At 53.7% G+C, this 24,729-nt stretch overlaps 3 protein-coding genes and 1 non-coding gene across 6 annotated transcripts in view; 2 read left to right on the top strand and 2 right to left on the bottom strand.

Annotated features, from left to right (window-relative positions):
* Positions 1 to 3,412, bottom strand: part of PRR12 (proline rich 12) — a 29,474-nt gene extending 26,062 nt beyond the window's left edge. The window contains exons 1-3 of one of the 2 annotated variants that reach the window (XM_043436694.1): positions 2,851 to 3,412; positions 1,219 to 1,331; positions 83 to 244 (exon numbers count right to left, since the gene is read on the bottom strand). In XM_043436694.1, coding sequence (XP_043292629.1) covers positions 83 to 244; positions 1,219 to 1,331; positions 2,851 to 2,936 — 361 coding nt within the window. In that variant the 5' untranslated portion in view covers positions 2,937 to 3,412. The remainder of the gene's footprint in view (positions 1 to 82; positions 245 to 1,218; positions 1,332 to 2,850) is intronic. The other variant, XM_043436695.1, reaches the window with a different exon arrangement.
* Positions 3,413 to 3,666: 254 nt separating this feature from the next.
* PRRG2 (proline rich and Gla domain 2) lies at positions 3,667 to 9,463 on the bottom strand. 2 transcript variants are annotated; one of them, XM_043436709.1, is made up of 7 exons: positions 9,308 to 9,463; positions 8,335 to 8,505; positions 7,511 to 7,686; positions 7,288 to 7,327; positions 5,671 to 5,806; positions 4,698 to 4,835; positions 3,667 to 4,251 (listed from the first exon to the last, which is right to left on the bottom strand). In XM_043436709.1, the coding sequence occupies exons 2-7, from the start codon at positions 8,417 to 8,419 to the stop codon at positions 4,233 to 4,235; spliced, it is 594 nt and encodes a 197-aa protein (XP_043292644.1). In that variant the 5' UTR covers positions 8,420 to 8,505; positions 9,308 to 9,463; the 3' UTR covers positions 3,667 to 4,232. The 2 variants fall into 2 exon arrangements, with proteins under 2 accessions (XP_043292644.1, XP_043292643.1); XM_043436708.1 differs by having other exon boundaries at positions 8,335 to 8,431.
* Positions 9,464 to 10,155: 692 nt separating this feature from the next.
* LOC122420306 (nitric oxide synthase interacting protein) lies at positions 10,156 to 21,478 on the top strand. Its single transcript, XM_043435327.1, has 9 exons — positions 10,156 to 10,287; positions 17,374 to 17,546; positions 18,130 to 18,235; positions 19,084 to 19,165; positions 19,594 to 19,756; positions 19,846 to 19,964; positions 20,129 to 20,316; positions 20,431 to 20,539; positions 20,685 to 21,478. The coding sequence occupies exons 2-9, from the start codon at positions 17,477 to 17,479 to the stop codon at positions 20,754 to 20,756; spliced, it is 909 nt and encodes a 302-aa protein (XP_043291262.1). The 5' UTR covers positions 10,156 to 10,287; positions 17,374 to 17,476; the 3' UTR covers positions 20,757 to 21,478.
* A 2,930-nt stretch (positions 21,479 to 24,408) lies between these two features.
* Positions 24,409 to 24,515, top strand: LOC122421778. Its single transcript, XR_006263595.1, has one exon. It is a non-coding gene; the product is annotated as a U6 spliceosomal RNA (small nuclear RNA).
* Positions 24,516 to 24,729: the final 214 nt, after the last annotated feature.

Genomic DNA, 24,729 nt, shown 5'->3' with positions numbered 1-24,729 from the left:
GGGATGAATGAGGGAGACCACAGGTCAGAGTCGACCACACTCCAGCCCCACCCTGGCCCTCCTGGGCTGGCAGCGGGCTTACCTGTTTGCCAGGAAGGACTGCGGAACTGGGAAAGAAGAGAGGAGGCAGAAGGGCCAGGCTGCGGGCCCCGGGACTCCAGGGCCGAGATGAGGTTCATGACGGAGGCGTCGGGCCCTGCTGAGCCTGCGTGATGGAGGCCAGTGTCGAAGAGTCCAGAGAGGCCTGGCAAGGGTCGGGGCGGGGGTTGAGTCAGCTAGGTGGGGGATAGGGCAAGGTTGAAAGGGAGAAAGAGCAAGCCAAAGGCAAGTTGGGTCAGCAAAGGGGACTGGATGGAAGGTGCAGATTCAAAGAGGAGAAAGTAGACAGAAACAAGGAGACAGTAAGCAGGATGGAGTAGGATGCAATCTTAAGGGCAGGGAGCCCAGGAGAGGAAAACTAGACAAAGGAGTAGAAAAATCCAGAGGTGAAAAAAAGTGGGAGAAAAAGAACAGAGAGTTCTTGCCGTCCAAGGGAGGCCAAAGGAGTTAGGTAATTCTAACAAGGAAGGGGAAGAGATGGGGTGATACTGGTGCCACTGGGAAGAACCAGAGAACAAGTCGAAAGAGGTTAAGTCCAAGTGAGAGGGTCCAGATTTTTTTAAAAAAAAAGGGTGGGGGTGAGGGATAAAGGGAAGGAGCCAACCAAGAGGGTCTTAGGGTCAAACTGGACAACAGTCTGGTTGCTGATCCATCTAGGAAGGGAAGCGGCAGGATCAAAGGAGAACCAATCCGAGGTACTAGAGGCCCGGTCACAGAAGAATCAGGTAGTGGGCAAATCTAAGGGAGGAGGGGGAGGTCCAAGAATCGGAGCCAATCAGGAAGAAAGAGAATCAGGAAGAAAGAATTCAGAGAACCAAGAGGATGGACAAATCCAGAGGGAAGGGACCGGGGTGGGCTGGAGAGGCGGAAAAGCCTGGAAGAGAAGGTGGGATTTGGGGGCTGAGAGGACCGGACCAATTGGAGCGAAAGAGGCGGGACCAGAAAGAGGGGCGGACGAATCCGGCGAGAAATTGACCAGCCTCAGAACAACCAATCAGGGAAGAAGTGGCAAGGGGCGAGCCAGGACGGAGGGCACAGCCAATTAGGAAGGGTGGAACTTTCAGCAGCCAATCAGCCGCTTCGAAGGGAGGGCCAGGCGGGGCGGGACAGGGGCCGTACCTGCCGGGTGGTGGTTGGTGGCATAGCTTTGCAGTGGGTGGGGGGCCGCGTAGGCCTGGCGGTGTAAGATGTCCGTCTCGGGGTGTGAGGTCCTGGAGCTGCCATAGACCAAGCTGTGGGGTGGGGGGTGGAAAGGGAGATGTTAGGGTTTCCTCCGAAGCTGCCCTCTGAGTGAGGAACTCAGCAAATCCCCCAGGGAGTTCGGGAGAATCTTCCAGCTGACTGGGGGTTATCCTAAGGAACCTTGAGCCATAAAGGAAAAGACAAGGGAATCGGGGTCCCCAACTTAAAAGAGCCATGGTCCCCACTCGAGCCCCAGTAAACAGAGCCCAGAGAGCCTCACAGACATGCACAGGAAGGAGACAGACAGGCTGAAGAGTCAGAGAAAAGTGTCTTAAGTTGAAAATAGGGAGTTTGCTCCCAGGGCCCCCACCCTGTAGGGGACACAAAGCCCTGGGGCCAACCCCCGAGGGACTCCCCCTCTTCTTCAGACACGTGGGAATACAGAGGCCCTGAACCTCACGGGATGGTGCATACCGAGCCAGGGGCAGCCGCAGATTGTTCCCCAACAGCAGGGATGGGGGAGGGGGGGGTGAGGATAGGACTCGGGGAAAGTACCAGGTACAAGTGTGAACATGAACGTCGTCCATCCCCCGGGTTGAGGTTCAGATGCATGGACCCATGCAAGGCCAGGTATGTGTGTAAACCAGTATTCAACTCACTCGTGGGGAAAGACACGGAGCGAGGAGTCCCACATGGAAAATCCTAACTCACTTGGGGTCCTGCCCTTGCCAGCCTGGGAAACCCAGGTGTGTGGGGGAGGGGGGCAGGGGGCAGGTGAAGAGTGAGGGTGTGACACAAACAGCAGAAAAGGGGCAGACTCGCAGGTGAACTGGCTGCCAGCTATGTACGCCTGGGCCCACGCTCACACACACAACCACACACTGGAGAAACAGCCTCGTCTTCCTATGCAGCGGCCCCCATCCATGGCCCGGACTCAAGAGGTCAAACACTCCACTCCTCGCCATCAACTAGGATTCTCTGTCTTTGCGGGTGGGGGAGCTCAAGGGGGTGTGTCTCTGATGCCAGGACACCCCCCCCCCTTACACACACAGAACCCCAGCTTCGGAAGGGGGCGGGGCCCCGTGCCCACTCAGCGCGCGGAATTTCTGGGGGGGGGCCCCCGCGTAGCGCGGCCTCGCGCAGTCCCGGAACAATAGGACCTGGGGGGGGGCGCGCCCCCCAGGTCTGCGTTCTAATTTTCTTTTCCCTCTCACCTTTGCAAGAGCAGAGCCTGGGGCACGAGGGGGAGGGGTCAGCAAGCCGGGAATCCAAGGATGGGGGGAAATCCAGGCCTTGCTTCGCCAGTCCCTCCCACCTTCCCAAGGCCTCTCGGTCTGAAATTGTTTTGCACCCCCATTTCCCCGCTGCATCTTTCTCTTTGCATGCCGGAGCTGGCTTTGGCGGAGTTTGCAATTTGCAAACTGGGGCGGCGGCGTTGTTGCAAACCGAGGAAGGCCGCTCCCTTGCAAGCCGGAGGGGAGTTTGCGATGCACGCGTAGCCGGGCGGGCCCGGCCGGGCTGGGCCCCCACCCCTTGGCCCCTTCCTCTAGGCCACCCCCGGCTCCTTACCTAGCTTTCGCTGACCTCTCGTAACTCCATCCCGCCCCGGCGCCGAGCGGGTCCCCGAAGCCGGCGCTGGGGTAGTTCCTGTCCATGAATTGGCCGCGGTGGAAATTGGGGGAGGGGGAGGGAGGGAGGGAGGGAGGGGGCGCGCGCGCGCTCTCCTCCGCCGCCTCTCCCTCCGCTGTTGCTTTTTTTTCCCTTCTCTCTCTCTCTCTCTCTCTTTTTCTTTGCAGCCGCCGAAGGCCCGGGAAGGCCCCGGGCGGGGGAGGGAGGGGACAGGGGCGGAGGGGCGGGCAAGGGAGGGGGTGCAGCCGCCGAGCCAAGGAGGGGGGAAGGGGGGTTCCCCCTGGAGGGAAAGAGGGGGGAGGAGGGACCCCGCTGTCTCCGCCTTTGCCCCGGCCCTTGCAAGAGAGAAGGGGGGGCGCGCGCTCAGGAGGGGGCGTCCCGGGCGGCCCCGGGGTGGGTGCGGGCTCTGGGTGCTCGCTCTCTCGCCGCCGCCGCCGCCGCCTCCTCCTCCTCTGCGCTCACGGTGCAGCCATCTTTGCACAAGGCGGCTGGGGGAGGGGGGAGGGGAAGGGGGGGCGGGCGGCGGGGTGTCTGGCTGCGCTCCGCTTCCTCCCACAATCCCGTGCAAATGCAAAAAAAAAAAAAAAAAAAAGAGAGAGAGAGAGGCAGACACAGGGCGCTAGCAGGGCCTGGGGGTGTAGGGTGCAGCGTTTGTACAGAAAGCCAGCTCCGCCGTGCGCAGACGCGCCCGGGAACGCAGTTCAGTTTATATGATTTTTCTTTTTTAATTTTTGCATTATTTCACTCTTTTGCATCTCTTTTCCAAGGTGTTTTTATTTGGGGAAAGAGCTCAACTTCAGTCCCCCAGGTGCAGCGCGATCCTGCCCCCAACCGAGCCCGCTTGCAAATACGCCCACCCCCCCCATCTTTTCCTGGATTGCAGAGTGCTCCTGTGCGCGCACGGGGAGCGCAGGAAAACACGCGTGTGCACAGGCGAGTCTCTGCGTGTCCGTGGTCCGTGACACTGAGGGCGATGGCCGTGTCACACCCGCTCACACGCGAGTCTGCGCACCCGGACTGCGCTCCTGGGTCCAAGTTTCCACGCACTCCTACCCCGGGTACGGGGCTGGCGGATACCCCAGGTCAGGAGACCGTGGGGGCCTGCGATGGGCCGGGATGCGGGAACACGTTGCCTGAGAACTTGCTTGTATCCGTACGCAGCGGAAACACGTGTGGTAGAGTAGGCCTCGGGCCGGACGACCCCTACTCCCATCACCCCTCCAAGCTCAGCTCCGGAGTTTAAGAGGCCTGGGGGTTTCCGGAATCCGGTGCGAATCTGGGGCACGGTTCAGAGAACCCCGGCTCCGCTCCGAAGCCGCTCTTCAGCTGGGTCTCCTGAGACTGCAAGGGGAGGAGAACAGTGCGGAGTCAAAGGCCCGGCTGTTTTTGCCCCATCAACCAAGACCACTCCGGCCCACCCTGGGCGTCTCAGCCAATCCCGGACCCTCTGGATTCAAGACCCACCCTCCTATAATATTCCAGACACACACACACACAAACACACACACGGCCCAACCTCCTATAATATTTCAGACACACACACAGAGACAGACACAGACACACACACACACACACACAGACACACACACACAGACACACACACACACACACACACACACACACACACACACACACACACACACACGGCTGGGCCACGCCCCCGTTCTCCAAGCCTCGACCTGGCTAATAAGCTCAAAATTCTAAGTCCCGCCCCTAAGCCTACGCCCCTCCCCCGGCCGTGCCCTCCCCTCAGCGCCCCGCCCCCAGGCCGAAGCCCAGCCCCATACCTGGTGTAGGGGGGCGGAGGTGCGTCGTGTACCCCCGAGGCCGCCAGCGCCTGCTCGTAGGTGGGGAGGCCTGGGGGTGGGGGTGGAGGCTGGGGCGTCTGCGGGCTCAGATCACTAAGGGGCCTAATGAGCTCGACACTGGGGACAGAAGGTGCACTGTTAGCAGGGGAAACCTACAGGAGAGAGCGCCCTGGGAAAAGGTCAGACTTAGGAAGACAGAGACTCTGAGGATGGTAGGGGGACAGAGGTGAAAGGGAGATGGACCAGGGAAAAAGAGGGTCACCTTCAACCGAACTCTACAGACAGAAAAGCACCACGCAATGACAGACAGTCACAGAAATCAACAGTTGCGGAGACAGGCTCATTCACAGACACAAGTGCCCGGATACAGGCAGAGTCATGGAGAAACAGACAGCCCTGCAGAGAAGCAGGCAGACACACACAAGAAACAGACAGACACAACAGAGAAACACTCAGGCACAAATTTCCCAGATCCACTCTTCCAATAAACTCTTCCTGGAAACCTCCAAATCCACTCCACTTCGAGGCGGATGCTCAGGCACTCTCTTACACTTTGCCACTGAGAAACACACACCTAGACAACTCACACGGACACACACAAAGACAGCCTCGTCTTGTCACCCCGGAAACTGACATCCCACAGACACCCACAGACCACAGGCTGCAGCCTCATCAGATACAGCATCCACAGGATGAAGATCACTTGTAAACTGGGTACTGCAAAGACAGCCAGGCAGCAAATATTGATGGAGTCCCTATTTGGTGCCAAGCACTGTGGATATAATCCGATGCCGCAACAGGACACAGAATCTCACAGACTCTTCACAGGACAGTCTCCTCAGATCTTTCAGCAGTGCCCACCTGCCCCCGATCTGGTCCATCTCCTTAGGATGACCCCTCCCTCCCCTGCTCACCCTGCTCTAAAGCCCTACAGCCCCCAAAGCCCCCTTACTCTTGAGGACGGGAATGCTGCCTGCGGCCCCGACGGCCATGTAGATACCAGAAGGCTCCCAGGCTGGCCAGGACAATGAGTACAATGGCTACTGTCAGCCCCACAGCCAGGCTTGCGACATCCACTCGTCCACGTCCTGTGGGGGGTGGGGGGGGATGTTTGCAGTTGACATGCTTAGTTAGGGTAGGGAGCTCAAGCAGATAATTTTCTGAGTCCCCACGCTCAGTACTGCCAGATTTTAGCAAACAATAATGAGACCCAGTTAAATGTGAGTTTTAGATAAACAATGAGTAACTTTTTTGTATGTCTCATGGAATATATGAGATATGCTACAAAAAAAAATTATCCCTGTGTATTTGAGATTCAAATTTAACTGGGGGTGTAGGGCGGGGAGCGATCCTGTATTTTATCTGGCAATCCTGTCCCCTCTGGAATGCAGTGCCTTTTACCAGCCAGCCCACAGAGGGGTGAGGCCTCACCAGACAGGTCAGAAAAATTCATCTATCAAGGGGGACATCCCCCATCAGTCACAGAGTGATGGGGTTTAGGATTCATGTGAACCCTTGGCTAAGGTGAAGTGCCTTTAGCAATCAAGGTTTCATATCTGAGGAAAAGGGGGGTGGGGCACAGGGAGGACCCTGGCTTTCTGAGGCCTTGCTAGGTCTTGCTGCTGGGAAGCTTCCTTTAGGACTGGGTAGCAGGGGACTTTCCTCAAACAGTAAATCCCAGGCTTTTGGCCCTCTTCACAAAAAGCTGCACTCAGAAGGTGGGGCTTCCTGATTCTGACACGTTTCAGGTAGATTCAAGAAGCCACCAGGCCTTCATAGGCCTGTAGCAAACCAGTTACCTCCCCTAGCAACCAATGTGAGGATTCTAGCCCAGACTTAGAGCCTGTTGCTAAGGATACACTCCTAGCAACCAAGCCACTAGGGGGGTGAGATGCCTGGTACCTGGAGGGGGGTCCTCCTGTGGGCAGGAGGCCTTGGGTCCTGAGCCTGGCTAGGTGTGGTTGCTAGGGAGAAGGCCTCCTTAGCAACCAGGGCGAAGCCAGGATGGAGTTGTGGGGGAGGGGGGACCAACCAGGTAGTGAGTGCTGCTGGCTTCTTTGGTCCGGCCTGGCCAGGCTTGGTTGCTAAGGAGCACCCCCCCCCCTTAGCAACAAGGCTGCAGCCACCACTGGGCCTCAGAACTCAGAGGAGGGGCTGGGGTTGGGACTGGGCTGATCCAGCAGGTGAAGACACACAGGCTTCCACCAACTGGCCTACCCCGGCCCCGTTGCTAGGGAGCAACCCCCTTAGCAACCAAGCTGCTGAGGCTCTGGACTCCAAGATGGGCTCAGGTGGGCCAGGGCTTCCGAGTCTGAGGCCTCAGGGCTGTAACCTCTCCTTCCAACTGTCCCCCTTCCCGGGGACAGGGGACCTCCCTTCAGTGAGGCGTGGTGGGATCCTGAGGCGAGGGCTCCAGTCTCAGAGGAAGGGCTTTCTTTGACAACTTCCTCCAGTAACTCATGGGGCATGGAGTCCGGAGGGAGCCAGTTTGGGGTGGGGGATGGTGGTTCAGCCTCCCAGGTAAAGCCTTGCCCTAGTTGTACAGGATGAGAGAGCTCTCCCAACTCACCTCCTTTGCCATTGTAGACGTAGCTCTCCCAAAAGTGATCCTTGAATGGGCAGGAGGAGTGAAGGCTGAAAAGCATCAACTGGAAGATTCCACACCCCCAGACCAGCCCACCCTGGTCTCTGAGGCAGGAAGGCAGACGGAGTTGAGGGGCAGGACCCCACCCCCAGGTCCTAGAGGGTACTCCTCTGGGGACCCCTTGAATCTACCTCCGGGGACTCCTCACCGTCAGAATATTGTCCTCAAAGTACTCTCGCGCCTCTTCCCAGGAACATATCTCCTCTCGACACTCCCGCTCCAGGTTCCCTGGAGTGAACAACTCCAGGTCCCAATAATTGGCTCTTGGAACCCGCTTACGGCTGCCCAGGAAGCTCTGTGCCTCTGGGGAGTCCAGGAAGACCTCTGGGCCCAAAAGACACACAGGGCATTAGTCGCTCAGTTGTGCCCGAGTCTGCCACCCCACGAACTGTAGCCTGCCCAGGTTCCTCTGTCCATGAGATTCTCCAGGCAAAGATGCTGGAGTGGGTAGCCATTCCCTTCTCCAGGGGTTCTTCCGGACCCAGGGATCAAACCCTGGTCTCCTGCATTGGAGGCAGATTCTTTACCGTCTGAGCCTCCAGGGCAGTCCAAAAGACATAAGGGACAGAAAACGGAGGGCTCCTAGGACTGGGGACACATGTGTGTGTGTGTATGTGTGTGTGTGTTAGTCACTCAGTCGTGTCTGACTCTTTGCAAGCCAATGGACTGTAGCCCGCCGGGCACCTCTGTCCATGGGATTCTCCAGGCAAGAATACTGGAGTGGATTGCCATTCCCTTCTCCAGAGGATCTTCCTGACCCAGAGATCGAACCCTGGTCTCCTGAATTGCATGCAGATTCTTTCCCGTTTGAGCTACAGGGAAGTCCTTGGGGACATGAAGGAGCCTGAACTTAAGGAGATGGAGAGTCCTTATGGGGTCCTGGGGAGGAGGCGACTGGAGGCAGGGTTTCTCCTGGGCCAGAGGAAGGTGGGTGTTGCTGCCTGGACTCTGGCTCTTCCCCTCAACACTCACCTAGGCCTTGCTTCCCACTGGGTGGTGTGTCCAGGCAGGTGGCCAATCCCAGGTATAGCAGCAGCACAGAGGGGCGGCCCCTCATATTTTGTGGACACTAGGAACCAGGTGTGGTTAGATGAGAAGTGCCTCAGCCACTGAAGAATGAGGCCAGGTCTCCCTGATCAGACTCTGTGGTCCATGAATTATAAGAGCAGACACTTACGTGGCCTGTAATCTGGACCAGAGACTGTTCAAGGTCAGTTACCTCTATCAACTCAGTTTCATTTTCACCACAGTGCTATTATTATCTCCGTTTGATACAGGAGGAGACTGAGGCACAGAGAAGTAAAAGAACTTGCCCGAGTTCACACAGTTTGCAAGATTCAGAGGTAGGATTTCAGCAAACGCAGTGTCCCTCCAGAGACCAGAACCAGGAACTTATCTTTTTCCCAGCTGTGTGTGCAGCACCCAGCACGGGTTTGGGCACATAGCAGGCGCTCGTAAACATGTCCATGGATTGGATCACTTTCTTCCTGATAATCTCCACGTATATACCTATCTCTCTGTGCCCATAGCCACATCCACCTACAGCATTTGTTGCTCAGTTGTGTCTGAGTTTTTTGCGATCCCATGGACTGTAGCCCATCAGGCTCCTCTGTCCATGGGATTTCCCAAGCAAGAATACTGGAGTGGGTTGCCATTCCCGTCTTCAAGCCATCTTCCTGACCCAGAGATTGAATCCAGGTTTCCTGTGCTGTAGGCAGATACTTTACCGCCTGAGCCACCAGGGAAACCCTTCCACCCACAGAGATCAAAGAGTATACAAGAAGTAAAACTAGACGCACATATCCTGGGGTCCAGCAGTTGAGGGAGGGGGCAGTCATCCTGGACTCCTGGGTTTGGGGGCTCCAACTTCTGGGTACCAGAAGAGCCCAAAGCCAGGTCACCAAGGTCCCCAAGCCAAGCTCTGCCTCCAGGGACATTCACTTACCTGCCTAAACTTGTGAGTACTGTCCTCTCCTTAATCGGGGCCTCCTCGGCTAACTGCGGCCAGCCGTGAAGAGGGGCAGGGGAGAGGGGAGGGGAGAGGAACGGGAGGGTACTTTGTTCATTAAAGCCGACACAATCCTGGTTCCAGGCAAGAGGGGCGGGGTTTTTTATTACCTGCCTGGGGCGGGACTCAGGTAAGGGACAGAGTATTTAAAGGGACCTTATGAAAAAAATACATAGATAAATAAAGGGACCTTATAATTAAGGGTATAACGTCCAGAGCCCCAAAGGGAGCCTGGGTCTCCTGACACCATGGGGACACTCAGGGTGTTGGATAGGCGCCTCCTCCCCTCCTATCCAATTCCCCCCTCTCCCCAGAAAGCTCGCCAGGCTGAGCTACGGAAATGAACATCTAGATATCTAGCTATCTAGAAACTGGAGGGGAACATATGCCTTAGTCCCTAGAGATAGGTAGGTATGCCGCAGTAAATTCCTGCTTCCTGAGACAATTTGAAAGACTCTGACTTCCGATTTCTCAACTGCTCCATTTACAAAGTGGGGACAGAGGAGCCGTCCCTTCTCTATTGTCTCTTCTTTTGCGGCAGAAAAGTGGATGATACACACTTTGGTAAGCGGGCTTTTCAATTTCTGGGCAAAGTGGTTAGTCCTTAAACACAGGCTTGAAGAGATGCAAAGCCTAGGCCCATCCAGGGAAACGCCTAGTATTTACTAAGCACGCCCCCTATTCACGCCCGTTTCACCGACCGGAACCCTCGAGTTGCCACTCACGTTTCCGGAGGGAGGAAAAAAAAGAAGGGAGAATTTACCAAGCCAGAAGAGCTATCTCCGCCACTAGGGGTAGAACTACTTCCGGTCTCTTCGCCGGGCGGAAGCGGCGGAGCGGAGAGGGAAAACAGAGCTCCTTTCCGGTGTAGGAGTACTGTTGAAGTAGCCACCGAGGAAGGAGGGGTCGTCTGTGAGGTGAGTTCTAGGCGGTAGAAGAATAGTGTTAGTGCGATTGCCTTCCCGTGGGCAAGAGTCTTGTGGTCCTGAGGGAGACTGGGACAAGATTTTGAAATCTGACTTCCTGGCAGTCATTAATAGAGCCCTCTAGGTGCCTCAAGTTTGAAGCCGAATTGGAGGTGCCGGAAATCCCTTTAGGTAGCCAAACCTTCATCCGGCAGTTCTCCCCAGAGTATTAATTCCAGTGCAGACGAATGGGCTACGGATCCCAGGGCACGGAAGAGACTGGGACTCCTGGGGGAGGTCCAAGGAGTGATATTGAATGAGGAGCAACCCCTCAAGAAAGGGTGGGCCCTTTCTTGGCCTCAGTTTCCCAGACCGTGATGGGGAGGGCGGGGAAGGGTTGTGCAGTCGCCGCCGCTGCCTCCTTGCACATCTGACAGGCCCTTCCGTCTTGGAGTTGCTGTAGGTTAACGTTTTCCTCTGTGGAGCTTTGGGGTTAGGCAGTCCTAGGTTCTCACTTCGATGGTGCTGCTGATTCGTTGTGAACTCAGGTCTTGATGGATCCTTAAAGCAGTTTTACTTTAATATTTTATTATGAAAATGTCCCACCTGTCAGGTTAGTTTCTTTCTCTTCCTCCCGTTCTTGTCTCGTGGCAACAAAAATTTGGAGCTATGGACGAAAAGGTGTAGAACAACAGACAAGTTACAGCTCCATTCAGCTCAAGCGGATAATCTTTTATTAATCCAACACTCCCATAGGAGTCCTCCTCATCCTTCCTGTCAAGCCCTCTTGGCTTCCCTCTTTACACTCCCAGTCTCCTCCTTTTGCCTTTGCCCCGTTCAAAGTAGGGCTTGTACCCACCACCAGTCAATGAAAGGGAATAGAAATGGGCATACGCTCAGGCCAAATGATAATTATAAGTTGTATAGCCGCAGGCTGTGTTGTTTATGTCTTAATAGGCTCCTAACTGCCTAACCGCGGATAAGGTTACTTGGAGAAGCCCCTGTGGTCATTTTGTATCCACTGTGTGAATAGGATACACGTGCAGGAGTTCAAAAGTCTCTGTGGTTATATTTGTAGCATATCTGTGACCTCTCCTGGGTGTGTCTCAGAGTTTAGAGACCGCTTGCATCCCTTTCAGCCAGTCTTCCCCTGGTTGCTCATGTCTAAATTCCTACCTAACACAACTTACATAGAAGTGAGATCATAATATTAAAAATTCATATGGCCAGAGTTTCTGTTTATTAATATTTTTGCCATACTGGCTGGGCATTTTTTTAAACTAAATATATAAGGCAAAGTCTGTCTATTGTGACATTTCACCCCTAAATATTTTAGGATACATGTGTAAAAAGCAGAGACATTTTCACAACACTAAACTAACTATACTTCAACTTTTAAAAAATTTTTCAACAATTTTTTTTTTTTTTAAATTTTAAAAAGCGTATATGGAGAAGGAAATGGCAACCCACTCCAGTATTCTTGCCTGGAAAAATCCATGGACAGAGGAGTCTGGCGGGCTGAAGTCCATGGGGTTACATGACTGAGCATGTGTGCATGAGGGTGGAGGGAGATGGGTTGGTAGCAATAAAGTGGTAGAACTAAAAAAGAAATAAATAAATAAAAAGCGTATAGGCACACAAAAAAGCGGGAACATTTTCTTCCATGGCCACAATACTATCATCACACTTACAAAAGCAACCCTGATAAAAATATCAATTGTTTGAATCAGAATCAATTCAAATCATTGTTTTGTCTTTTAAATTCCTCTTAATTTCTAACAGTGTCCCCCTCCACACCATCCTGTTCTTTTTTTTTAAGTATTTATTTGTTTATTTGGCTGTGGTGGGTTTTAGTTGTGGCATATGGGATCTTCGATCTTCATGGTGGCATGTGGGATCAAACCTGGGTCCTCGGCATTGCGAACACAAAGTTTTCCCATCACTGGACCACCAGGGAAGTCCAGTCATTTCTGTTCTTATAGTGCTTTTGTGATGCATTGACTGGATGGACGGTTCGTTTCATTGATTACACACCTACCCCCGGCCCTATGGTTGGAAGTCGTTAACTGACACTGTCATGCCATCTCTGTGCCCAGCCCCCACCCCCAGGTGCCAGGCAGTGCTGGGACCCAGCCTGGAGTCCAGCCCAGGCCCCACCTCTAGGGAGCTCCTAGTCTGGAGGGGGAAATTCTGAGATGGCTGTAGTGGAGGTAAATCAGGGCATTGTCAGAGCATCAGGAATGCCTCCCTCAGGCTTCCCAGAGGAGGCAATTCCTGATGGGGCCTGGGAGGAGGAAGCGGATGGGATTTCCAGGGCCGGGTAGAGGGAGGCCCAGGCCCACAGGGATTTCCAGGAGCAGAGCCAGGCCTGTAGGAGCTGCCCCATTCCACACTGAGAGTCAGCACAGGGCCTGGGGCCACCTGCAGCCAGGCGGCACCCGCGATGGTCTCGGCCACAGATGCAGATGCCTGGGTCAACCCCCGGCTGCACTGGGCACCTCTCCCTGCCTCTGTTTCCTTGTTTATAGCAGCCATTTGTGCTGTGGGGTTCGGTGGAAAGTGAAAGTCGCTCAGTTGACTCTTTGCAACCCCATGGACTGTATTCTCTAGGCCAGAATACTGGAGTGGGTAGCCATTCCCTTCTCCAAGGGATCTTCCCAACCCAGGGATCAAACCCAGGTCTCCCACATTGCAGGCGGATTCTTTACCGTCTGAACCACCAGGGGAGCCCAAGAATACTGAAGTGGGTAGCCTATCCCTTCTCCAGGGAATCTTCCCAACCCAGGAATCGAATCAGGGTCTCCTGCGTTGCAGGCAGGTTCTTAACCAACTGAGCTATCAGGGAAGCCCTGGGATTCAGTGCAGTTAACATGTATAAAATGCTTATAACAGGGCTGGGTTTACCGAACCTCTTAGATGAATACCAATCACTATTAATAGAAAAATCTCAGATGTTCCCTTTTGCTTTTAGGGAGCCTCCCTCCTTCCTGCTTCCGATACTTCCTATATTTGTCTGTGAGTTCCTTGAGTGTAATTGGCCCTTTGGGTTCCCTTAACACAGGCCTCCAGCCCCCTGGGACAGCCAGCAGCATCCATGTGACCTCATGCTCCTCTCGGGAGGGGACTTGTAGCATCCTTTAGTTCTTCCTTAGTTTTCTCATTCTTTAGTTCTCAGAGGGATCTCTGACCTCAGGAGATTGAGGATTCAAACAAATTGACTGGAGAAAAAGACCTGGGGAGATAATAAGGGAGATTTGAATAACAGCTGGATAGAAGATGATGATAAGGAATTATTAATGCATCCATGGTATTGTGGTCATGTTTTTTAAACATAGTAGCCACAAGTTCCTAGAGGCCGTGGCACTCTTTGATACTTGTGTCAGGGCCCTGAGGGACTGTATTTTTTTTTTTTTAAATCACTTAATTAATTTAAATTCAGGCACCAAACTGGATTCAGTCCCTGGAAAACTTTTAAGTATGTCTGGCACAACCAGGACATGTGAGTGTACATTTGCTCCTGTAAATTTTATGAAACCTAAATGCAGGGCAAGTTCCTCCAGCGAAAATTGTTGTCTGAATCGAGACATATTAAAAGAGTGGGCTAGACTGTGGATTTTGAAGATTTCGTAGGAGCATGGGAGTGGATTAGCCTTTATTCTCGGATTGTGACCTCCCCAGGAGGACTGCCAGCTGTCACGTGACCAAGGGGGGGCGGCTCTAGAGCCTGGGTGAGTGGGTTCAAGTCCAGCTCCGTTGCCAGGGGGGCCCCATGGGCCTGGTTTCTTCTCTCTAAGAGGGGAAGGTTGGTAAATAATAGCTGCTCTTACTTTGGACGTGCCCTCTCTGAAGTGCTAGTGACAGCAGATGGTAGTAGTTCTATTTTCTGAGCCTGTCCTAACTGAGGAGACCATAAACCTGCCCACCCCAGTCAGTGGTTCTCAAACTTCCTGGTCTCAGGATCTTAAAAATCCCCGAGGACTCCAAAAAGCTTTTGTTTGTGGAAGTTCGATCTATCACAGTTTGCCATATCAGGGCAGTTCCCTGGTGGTCCAGTGGTTAGGACTGCGCACTTTCACTGCTGAAAGCCCGGGTTCAATCCCTGGTCCAGAAACTAAGATCCTGCAAGCCACAGGTGTGGCCAAAGGAAAAAGAGATTTACAATATAAGATGAAAACAGACATGAAAGGGTCTTTATTGAAATATTCTTATAACAAAACACTCATCTATTTAAAGTATATAACTGTGGTTTTTCATATAATCAGTATTTTTGTAACCATCTCCACTTTCTGATTTCAGGACATTTTCATCACTGCAGAAAGAAACCCCATCCCCCTTAGCAGCCACTCCCCACTCCCGTCCTCCCTTCTCCCAGTGGGTGGCAGCCACCAGTCTTTCTGTTTCTATGGATCTGCCCATTCTGGACGTTTCATATAAATGGAATCAACAATAGGGCCTTTTGTACCTGGCTTCTTTCACTCTGTATACCGGACGTGTTTTAAAGCCAAGGTTGCACAAGCACAAGTCACACAGCCTCTGGAAAACTCCACCAGATGCTCACTAGAGAATGAGAAGAACAGAGGCGAACACATATTAGTGTTATGGAAATTGCTCTGTGGACCCCCTGAGAGTATCTTAGGGACCCCTGGGGTCTCGGCAGACCTTACTTTGAGAACCACTGGCCTAGGCAAATGGCTTCACTTCTGTGCCTCCGTTTGCCTCTCTCCAAAGCGGAGATGCTGATGGAACAGACCCCAGAGGGTGGCTGAAGTTGGATGATTGATGAGATGAGGCCACGGGGAGTTGGCCCAGGGGTCAGGGGTCAAGCAGTGTCCCTTGTGCTTATTCCCATGACAACCCAGAGAAGTAATGCTCCCTCTCTAGCAGTTCCTCTCCTCTCAGAGAGAAAACATCCCAGTCCACAAAGCCAAAGAGCTTGGCCACAAGACAAGCAGCCTAGTGCCAAATACCATGGAGGGTCAAGGCAGTTGACAACTAAGAATAGAGTGGGGAATTTGTCCCTTTGGAGGTGAACTCGACCTTCACGAGTGATCATGGGTGGGGGGATGGGGGCGGAAGCCATGGGGCCAGGGCAGAGAAGGGCAGTGGCCGGTGAGCTGGGGAGGTGGCAGGTGCCGGACACCTGCTCCAAAGCTGGGGGGTGAGGGGAAGCTGGAGGAGGGGCCGTGGGTCGAGTTGGGGTGTTTCACCAAGGTCCGCCTCTACACGCAGCACAGTGGCTGCGGCTGGGGTGACAGGAATGTTCCACATCGCGACTGGGGCAGTAGTTAGGAGGGTGTGTGCATCTGCCGAAACACATCAACTGCATCCTTACGGGTCTGTGCATCTATGCTGTCAATGTACCTACTGGGAGGAAGATGCCAGTAGGGGGCGTGCAAGGTCCATAGGTTCCAGGAGAGGTTTATGTTTTGAAAGAGAAAGGCAAGTTTCTGAAAGCATCACAAACCAGGGAAATAAAGATGAAGTTGCTTTTTTATATTTTGGGAGTCCCTGGTGGTGCCCCCACCCCTGCCTTCTGGATCCTCCTTGCAGCCAGAGAACAGGAGAGAGTATTTTCTGAACATTCCATATGCCAGACTCTGTGTATGACCTCATTTAGTCCACACAGCCATCCAGTTAACGTCAGGTACAGCCCATGGTTCTCCGCACCTCCTACCAAAGGGCTCTGAAAGGGAACTACCCGTCCAGAGTCACAGCGAGGAGAGAGCCAGGGCCAGGCAGAAAGTCTCACTCCATTGATCCCATCAACCCTCAGCTTGTTCAATTGATTTACTCTCGTTAAAAGGGGATTACTCTTGTAATCCCCTAGCCTTCCACTAGCCTGTAAAGACCCTGCCTACCAGTGTGGGAGATGTAGGGGATGTGGGTTCAATCCCTGGGTTGGGAAGATCCCCTGGAGGAGGGCATGGCAACCCACTCCTGTATTCTGGCTTGGAGAACCCCATTGACAGAGGAGCCTGGTGGGCTGCAGTCCATGGGGTCTCAAAGAGTGGGACACGACTGAAGTGACTGAGCATGCATGCATCCATCGTCAGTCCCCTCCCTTACACAGGCAGCCATTATTATATGCATGATCCTTTTGTTTGCAGGTGTTTACAATGTTTTGTGCACATGTCGATTGTTTTGTTTTTCACCCAGCATTGTGGTTTTCAGGCCCACCCACGATGCTCTGTACACACCCAGTCAGTTGCATCTCACTGCTGGATGGTTTCCTTGGTGGGCAGTCACTGTCCATTCCGCCAGGGCGGTATAGTCAGTTGCCTTCAGCTCCCCTCCAGGATAAACAGCATCACTGCGAACATCCTCACATGTGCTCCCTAGTGGGCGTCGTCTCTGGGGTACACACACACAAGTGCAGAATTGCCTGCACTCACTTTGTAGAAGTCCCCCCAGCCAGTGTTTCCCCAGCATAACCTGCAGGGTTCCTATCACCAACCCTCACCCTGGTCTTAGCAAGCGCTCACAGTGCCGCCCGCCACCTTGGAGAGAGGAGTCAAGTGATGTCTCGTGGTTTTCCTGTGAGGAGAGCTTGAGGCATCCAGCTGCCTGTCTTTGAGCTGCTTCTGTAAACCGCCTGTTCTCACGCTCTGCTCATTGTCCGGTCGGGGTAGCTGGGTTTTTCTTGCTGATTCACCAGAATTCCATGTGCACTCAGTTCTCCCTCTAACACTTGTTTTTGAAAACTCGGAATTTATTCCAACGCGAGTGATACGTGAGGGAACAATTTGAGCAACAGGCATACTGCACCTAAGCGAATCCAGACGTGCTCAGTTGAAATGGGCGTGTAGTATCCACACATGCTCGAAATCCCAGAGCATCTGCCGGGCGCTTCGGTCTCCCATGCGTGTTCTCGCCCCACCCATCGCCTCGGATGCTAGAATTTCCCATCAGATTGCACGTAACCCTCCTTCCACCATCTCAGGATAACTCGCAACTTGTGCCCCTTCCAACACCACTTCCAGAAGCAAACCTCAGGTCTTTTTCAAGATGGAGTGCTTTTTGGTTTTTTTCTTTTGAGGGTAGAGGTTTTTCTTAACCATCTAATGAGTGCAAAACTGTCTTCCCCTGCTCCACTGCCAGCTTCCCCATCAGGTCAGATCGGGGTCCATAAAGGTCCAGTCCCCTCTGCGTGGGCTCCCTCCGGTCACTGCTGCCTTGCAGCTGCCCCTTCCTCCCCGCCGGGATGACACGGCATGGCAAGAACTGCACAGCGGGGGCCGTCTACACCTACCATGAGAAAAAGAAGGACACAGGTACTGGGTTTGCCAGGGGGGCAGATGAACCCCAAAATGCCCAGGGCACTCGCTTTGCCCCTCTGGTTGAGCTTGCTGTGTGTGTCTTTCTGCTGACCGTGCTAACACAGCCCACGTGACTGATGGTCATAGCATCATAACATGATGGCCCACACGAGCCAGCCACCTTTTCCCTGCCTTGTACATGAAGTGCCTTCCTGTTTGAATTCATCTAAGCCTCCTAAACACCCACAGAGGAAGGAATCAGTGTTGTCAGCCCGTATTCCAGACGGGAAAACTGAGGCCCAGAGAGGTGCGGGCGCTTGAGCTTGGTCCCAGAGCCAGAAGGCCCGAGGGGAGTCAGCCACGAGCCTCTTCGCCGAGCTGGCCCTCGGGCTGCCTCAGAGCCTGTCTTGTCACTTACCCTCTGGGGATGAACACCTCCTGTGGGTGTGCCCCGCCCCCAACGCGCAGACCCCGGGCACACGCTCCTGACTGGACACGCGCCCCCACCTCCGCTGGGTCCTCGCTGTGCCTTTCTCTCCGGGTTTGCACAGGGGCACGTCCCCTGGCTCCCCATCCCTCTGTGTGTTCCTGTCCCCAGCGGCCTCAGGCTACGGCACCCAGAACATTCGACTGAGCCGGGATGCCGTCAAGGACTTCGATTGCTGCTGCCTCTCGCTGCAGCCCTGCCACGACCCCGTCGTCACGTAAGCTGGGCACGTGGGTGGGCTGGCCGGGGGGCAAAGGGCAAGGGAACCGCTGGAGGGGCTATACAGCCAGGGCGCCCTAGACAAGCCACCTGCCCTCCCGGAGCCTCGGTGTTCCCCTCTGAGACCTGGGCATGATCCTAGTATACTTCATGGGGTGTGGAAGAGAATATGTTCATAATAGAGGCTCCTGGAACACTGCCAGCCCGTAATAACAGTTCGTGAAGTGCTTCCCACTGTCTGCCTCTTCACTGCAGAGGCTTCCCTGGTGGCTCAGATGGTAAAGCATCTGCCTGCAATGTGGGAGACCTGGGTTCGATCCCTGGGTTGGGAAGATCCCCTGGAGAAGGAAATGGCAACCCACTCCAGTATTCTTGCCTAGAGAACCCCATAGACAGAGGAGACTGGTAGGCTATAGTCCATGGGGTCACAAAGAGTCAGAGATGACTGAGCGACTTCACTTCCCTCACTTGACTGCAGAGATCCAGCTGATGCCACATAAGCCATGCCCCCCAGGCAAACCCTTACCAGGCAGGACATTCCAAGGGCTTAGAAGTACCCTCCCAGGAGCCAGGCACAGGCCAGTCCTTTGGTTGGAATATGCAGGGTGTGGATAACCTTGGCCTCCTGAGCTAACCCTTTATGGCACAAGATTTTCCCCTATGCGTTGGAGCACATTACAAAGCCAGGAGAGTTAAAATGGCGCGGTCACCTCAGAGAGCTAAGCAGAGCCCTGAGTGAGCTGCTGCCTGTAAGATGCTTAGGGGGTCTCCAGGACAAGGAGCTGATGTTTGGAGGGTGGCTGTTAACTGCTGGCCATGCTTTCTCATCCTCTTCTCTCTTTGCAGCCCAGATGGCTACCTTTATGAGCGGGAAGCAATCCTAGAGTACATTTTGCACCAGAAGAAGGAAATTGCCCGGCAGATGAAGGTGAGCCCGTTTTATGGGTGAAGAAACTGTGGCCAGGAGATGTCACAGCGCTTTCTAGAGGCCACAGAGCTCATCAGTGACAGAGGCAGGGTTTGAGCTCTGGTGGTCTGTCTCCAGCCAAGCTGTTGACCACTCTGCTGCCAAGGGATGGAGAAGCCACCGAGTCCCAAACCAGCTAAAAGGGAAATGGTTCGGGTGTCCTACGGTTGGTGGGAGGAACCAGCGAAGGCAGCAGAGACACACCGCAGATGACTGTGCGGCCACCAGCCTGCACCAAACACTAAGAGCCTCTGCCCGGAGTGTCCCCTGCGTGGGTCCTGGTTTGCCCTCCTTTAAATTCAGAGATCCACCCTGACCCCTACCTAGGGTGCCCCAAACCCACAGCCCACAGGAGGGTGCCTGGCTCACTGGTCCCTGGCCACCTGCAGGCCTACGAGAAGCAGAGGGGCGCCCGGCAAGAGGAGCAGAAGGCGCTGCAGCGGGCCGCGGCACAGGACCACGTGCGGGGCTTCCTGGAGAAGGAGGCGGCCATCGTGAGCCGGCCCCTCAACCCCTTCACGCCCAAGGTCGCCTCGGCAGGGAACGGCCCAGGTGAGAGAGAGAGAGATGAGCCTGCAGATGGGCGGGGGGTCCCACAGGTGCCTCCGTGGGTGCGGCATCCCAGCCCCTGCCCCCCGCAGATGATGCCCAACCCGGGTCCAGTGCGGGCCCGGCAGGCAAGGACAAGGACAAAGCGCTGCCCAGCTTCTGGATCCCGTCGCTGACCCCCGAGGCGAAGGCCACGAAGCTGGAGAAGCCGGTGAGCCCCTGCCCCAGCAGGCGCCCTTGCGCCCTCTTTGCCAGAGAGGGCCAGGTTCACACCCTGCCCCCCTCCCAAACCTGGGTCCTGAAGGCCTCCTCCCTATTCTCCCAGCACCCGGCTCGAGCCCCGCCTGCTGACCCTGCCTCCCTCCCCCACCCCAGTCGCGCATCGTGACCTGCCCCATGTCCGGGAAGCCGCTGCGCATGTCCGACTTGACGCCGGTGCGCTTCACGCCGCTGGACAGCTCCGTGGACCGCGTGGGGCTCATCACGCGCAGTGAGCGCTACGTGTGCGCTGTGACCCGCGACAGCCTGAGCAACGCCACGCCCTGCGCCGTGCTGCGCCCCTCGTGAGTAGCCAAGAGGACAGCCCGGGGACCTGCCGGACACGGCGGGCGCGGGTGTGGCCCCCTCTCTGGGGCGGTGCCCCGACTCCTCACCTCCCACCCTCACCCTCACCGCAGTGGGGCCGTGGTCACCCTGGAGTGCGTGGAGAAGCTGATTCGCAAGGACATGGTGGACCCGGTGACCGGGGATAAGCTCACGGACCGCGACATCATCGTGCTGCAGCGGGTGAGTGGCGCCCCTCCTCCCCGCCCCCTGGCCTTCGGGTAACCCCGCCCTCCTTCCAGAGCCCCCGCCCCCATCAAGCCAGGGGCCAGGGCCCAGCCTCACCTCCGCGGCTAGGGAACCCCCACAGCACCCTCTCCTCCTACAGGGCGGTACCGGCTTCGCGGGCTCCGGAGTGAAGCTGCAGGCGGAGAAGTCCCGGCCGGTGATGCAGGCCTGAGCGCGGGAAACCAAATAAATGGGGCTTGGACGCGACTGGCCGTGTGGCGCATTCATTCACCGCACCGGAGCCCAGGAGCCCGGGAATGGCGTGCGCTCCGGAATGACTGCGCTTTGAAAGCCTGGGCTCGGAATGTTTGGTGTGGTCTCTCGTTAAGAGTGAAGTCTGAATGGAAGGCAAACGCACAGCTGTCAACGGGTTGAGTGGCCGCAAGTCGGAATGTGAGCGGCGACCACCGGAGGGCGCCACGTTAGCGGGCTGAATGGAAATCCCCGCGTTCCTTTTGAGTTAAACCAAATTTGAAGCCTGGGAGCTTCAGCGGCACGTGTCTCCCATTGCAAAGTGTATAAGACACCCAAAGGAAATGAAGTGCTGTGTGAGTGAGAGAAAGTTAGGCACCCAGTCTAGAGAAGGCGGTGAGGAACACCCCCTCCCCCGCCACCTGAAGGCTGGAGGGTGGAGAGGAAGAGGAAACCGCAAGTGCAAAAGCCGGGAGGCAGCGGTGTACACGGTGGGTGTGAAGAGTGGGCGGAGGTCAGAGCAACCAGGCCTGGTGGACCTGCCTGGAGCTCGGACTTGACAGGGAGGGCAGGGGGGCCCTTTCAAGCTATGTTTTTAATAACGTTGAGTCAGAAAAACAGACCCTGTGCAGTGTGGAGAACCAGAGCTAAAAGTTGCAAAATATGGCAAAGACTGTAAAAATAAAGACTGGAAGTCCTGCCTCTCAGAGCGATCCCTGGGTTCTGTCCTTGCAGGTCTTCCTCTACCAGGCCTTTCCCACAGGAGTTTTTTCAACCAAAGTGAGATTGCTCCGTTCATTGAACAGTCTCTGCCCTTTCATTTTGGAAAATGATCTTGTCATCTAAAGCCCAGACGAGATTCATAAGTGTCCTTGAGTGCTGGGCAAGCTCATGTCTGGTGTAGGACCAGTGGATGCATCTGGCTGGAGGGAAAAGTGTTAACAGCAGGAGGGTGGTCATCCTTGCACCCTAGGGAGCCCCCCAAACCCAGCATTTCCTCCCTCAGACATTTCTAGAACCTTCATGTGCTGCTCTTGGGATCCCAGTCTCCAGAAACTAGCTCAGGTGCTGCTGACACTCAAGGTGCCCTTCCCCTTGGGGTCTGTCACTCTGCAGTGTGTGCGAGTCCTGGCCACAATCTTGGCAGAAGAATGCTTGTACCCATTTTGCAGAATAGCTCACTGAGGCTGAGAAGGCTTGCCCAAAGTCGCACTGCTCAAGGCCATAGCTGTATCCAGCTTCCCCCAGAGATCAGCCACCTCTGGATCCCCTTTTTCAGTCCTGTCCTTAACCTCTATCATTTTACCCTTCGTTCCTTAGACTTTACACACTGCTACCCACACACCTCTCCACTGAAGCAAGCTCTCACACGCATCCCCTTATACCCAGAATGACAAGAGATCAGCCCTCCCTAAACACTCCCAATCCCTGTCCTTCCTAAGAGCCTTTAACCACCCGGAGTCTTCTTTTCTCTTGGGACCACACCCACCCAAGGACTCCAATCCTGTTCATGTGTGGTATAGGCCACTCGCCACCCCAAGTAAACACTTAAAGGTGCAGCTTGGAAATCCCAGATTTCCATAAGGAGCCTAAACCCCACTCCTTAATTCACAGGCCCTTTGAGACACCCTTTGCTGGGAGGGTTGGGATGCAAGTCAAGGTCCTCACTCTAAGAGATAGGTTTCCTTTAAGATTTCAAATGTAACAAGGAGAGGAAGCAAGAGTCAGACCACAGCAGAAGCTGAAGGGAGGGACGGGAAGTGGAGACAAATTTTGTCTTTTCTCAGCAGAGGTTCTCTAGATACTGGTCTACAGTTTAGAGCAAGAAATGAGCATGGGGGGTGTTGCTTGTCTTGACCTCCAGCATCAGCCAGCCCACAGACAGCATTTTAGGACAACTCTAATTACTGGTTGAGATTTTTTAATGGGGAGACTTTTCTAGAAAGGGAAAACTAGACAGGGAGCAAATTGTTGGTGTCTAGGGGAACAGGAGGGATTGACTGCAAGGCAGGCATAATACGAATTTTGGGAGGCGTGATGGATCTATTTGGTATCTTAATTGTGGTGGTCGGATGACTGATTTATCAAAACTCATAGACCTATACATCAAAACGAGTGGACTTTATCTGAATCAAAATTTTAAAATGCAAAAGAAAGGGGATATTGTGGGAGTAGATTTTCATATCCCTTTAAAAATGAGCATAGCAATTCCACTTTTAGGCATAGACCCAAGAAAATTGAAAACATGCTCATGCAGAAACTTCGACATGAATGATTCCAGCGGCACTAATCCTCTAATAGCCCCAAAGTAGAAACAACCCGAATGTCCATCAGCTGACGAGTGGGTAAACAAAATGGGCTGAATCCATGCAATGAAATATTACTCAGACATAAGAAGGAATGAGGTTCTGACCCATACTACAACGTGGATAAGCTTTGAAAACATTATATGAAGTAAAGAGTCAGATGAAAGGTCACACATACCGTGTGACCTCTGTTACATAAAATGTCCAGAATATGCAAATCCATAGAGACAGTAAATTAGTGGTTACCAAGGGCTGAAGGGGGCTTCCCTCATAGTTCAGTTGGTAAAGAATCCGCCTGTGATGCAGGAGACCCCAGTTCGATTCTTGGGTCGAGATGATCTGCTGGAGAAAGGATAAGCTACCCACTCCAGTATTCTTGGGTTTCTCTTGTGGCTCAGCTGGTAAAGAATCCGCCTGCAATGCGGGAGACCTGGGTTCAACCCCTGGGTTGGGAAGATCCCCTGGAGAAGGGAAAGGCTACCCACTCCAGTATTCTGGCCTGGAGAATTCCATGGACTGTATAGTCCATGGGGTCACAAAAAGTCGGACATGACAGCAACTTTCACTTTCACAGGGGCTGAAGGGAGGAGGGAAGTTGAATGGTTCTATGAAGACCTTTAAGACCTTCTAGAACTAACACCCAAAAAAGATGCCCTTTTCATCATAGGGGACTAGAATGCAAAAGTAGGAGGTCAAAAGAAATACCTGGAGTAACAGGCAAATTTGGCCTTGGAGTACAGAATGAAGTAGGGCAAAGGCTAATAGAGTTTTGCCAGGAGAACGCAGTGGTCATAGCAAACACCCTCTTCCAACAACACAAGAGAAGTCTCTACACATGGACATCACCAGATGGTCAACACCGAAATCAGATTGATTATATTCTTTACAGCCAAAGATGGAGAAGCTGTATACAGTCAGTGAAAACAAGACCGGGAGCTGACTGTGGCTCAGATCATGAACTCTTTATTGCCAAATTCAGGCTTAAATTGAAGAAAGTAGGGAAAACCACTAGACCATTCAGGTATGACCTAAATCAAATCCCTTACAATTATACAGTGGAAGTGACAAATAGATTCAAGGGATTAGATCTGATAGACAGAGTGCTTCAAGAACTATGGATGGAGGTTTGTGACACTGTACAGGAGACAGGGATCAAGACCATCCCCAAGAAAAAGAAATGCAAAAAGGCAAAAAGGTTATCTGAGTAGGCCTTACAAATAGCTGTGGAAAGAAGAGAAGCGAAAAGCAAAGGAGAAAAGGAAAGATATACCCATTTGAATGCAGGGTTCCAAAGAATAGCAAGGAGAGATAAGAAAGCCTTCCTCAGTGCTCGCTTCGGCAGCACATATACTAAAATTGGAACGATACAGAGAAGATTAGCATGGCCCCTACCCAAGGATGACACACAAATTCGTGAAGCGTTCCTTATTTAAAAAAAAAAAAGAAAGCCTTCCTCAGTGATCAGTGCAAAGAAATAGAGGAAAACAATAGAATGGGAAGGACTAGAGATCTCTTCAAGAAAATTAGAAATACCAAGGGAACATTCATGCCAAGATGGGCTCAATAAAGGACAGAAATGGTAGGGACCTAACAGAAGCAGAAGATATTAAGAAGAGGTGGCAAGAATACACAGAACTGTACAAAAAA

Source organism: Cervus canadensis, chromosome 18 (assembly GCF_019320065.1).
Source record: "Cervus canadensis isolate Bull #8, Minnesota chromosome 18, ASM1932006v1, whole genome shotgun sequence".
NCBI lineage: Eukaryota > Metazoa > Chordata > Mammalia > Artiodactyla > Cervidae > Cervus > Cervus canadensis.
The sequence above is the reverse complement of the archived record's forward strand: the minus strand, read 5'-3'. Positions and strand labels throughout refer to the sequence as shown.

Excerpts from the sequence above, each read along its gene's own strand:
- PRRG2 (XM_043436709.1), bottom strand. The coding sequence starts at position 8,419 with ATGAGGGGCCGCCCCTCTGTGCTGCTGCTATACCTGGGATTGGCCACC. Across the intron at positions 5,807-7,287 it reads CGTCTACAATGGCAAAGGAG|GACGTGGACGAGTGGATGTC; the intron begins GTGAGTTGGGAG and ends CACCCCCCACAG. Across the intron at positions 4,836-5,670 it reads CAGCATTCCCGTCCTCAAGA|TGTCGAGCTCATTAGGCCCC; the intron begins GTAAGGGGGCTT and ends TTCTGTCCCCAG.
- LOC122420306 (XM_043435327.1), top strand. The coding sequence starts at position 17,477 with ATGACACGGCATGGCAAGAACTGCACAGCGGGGGCCGTCTACACCTAC. Across the intron at positions 17,547-18,129 it reads TGAGAAAAAGAAGGACACAG|CGGCCTCAGGCTACGGCACC; the intron begins GTACTGGGTTTG and ends TCCTGTCCCCAG. Across the intron at positions 20,540-20,684 it reads ACATCATCGTGCTGCAGCGG|GGCGGTACCGGCTTCGCGGG; the intron begins GTGAGTGGCGCC and ends CTCCTCCTACAG.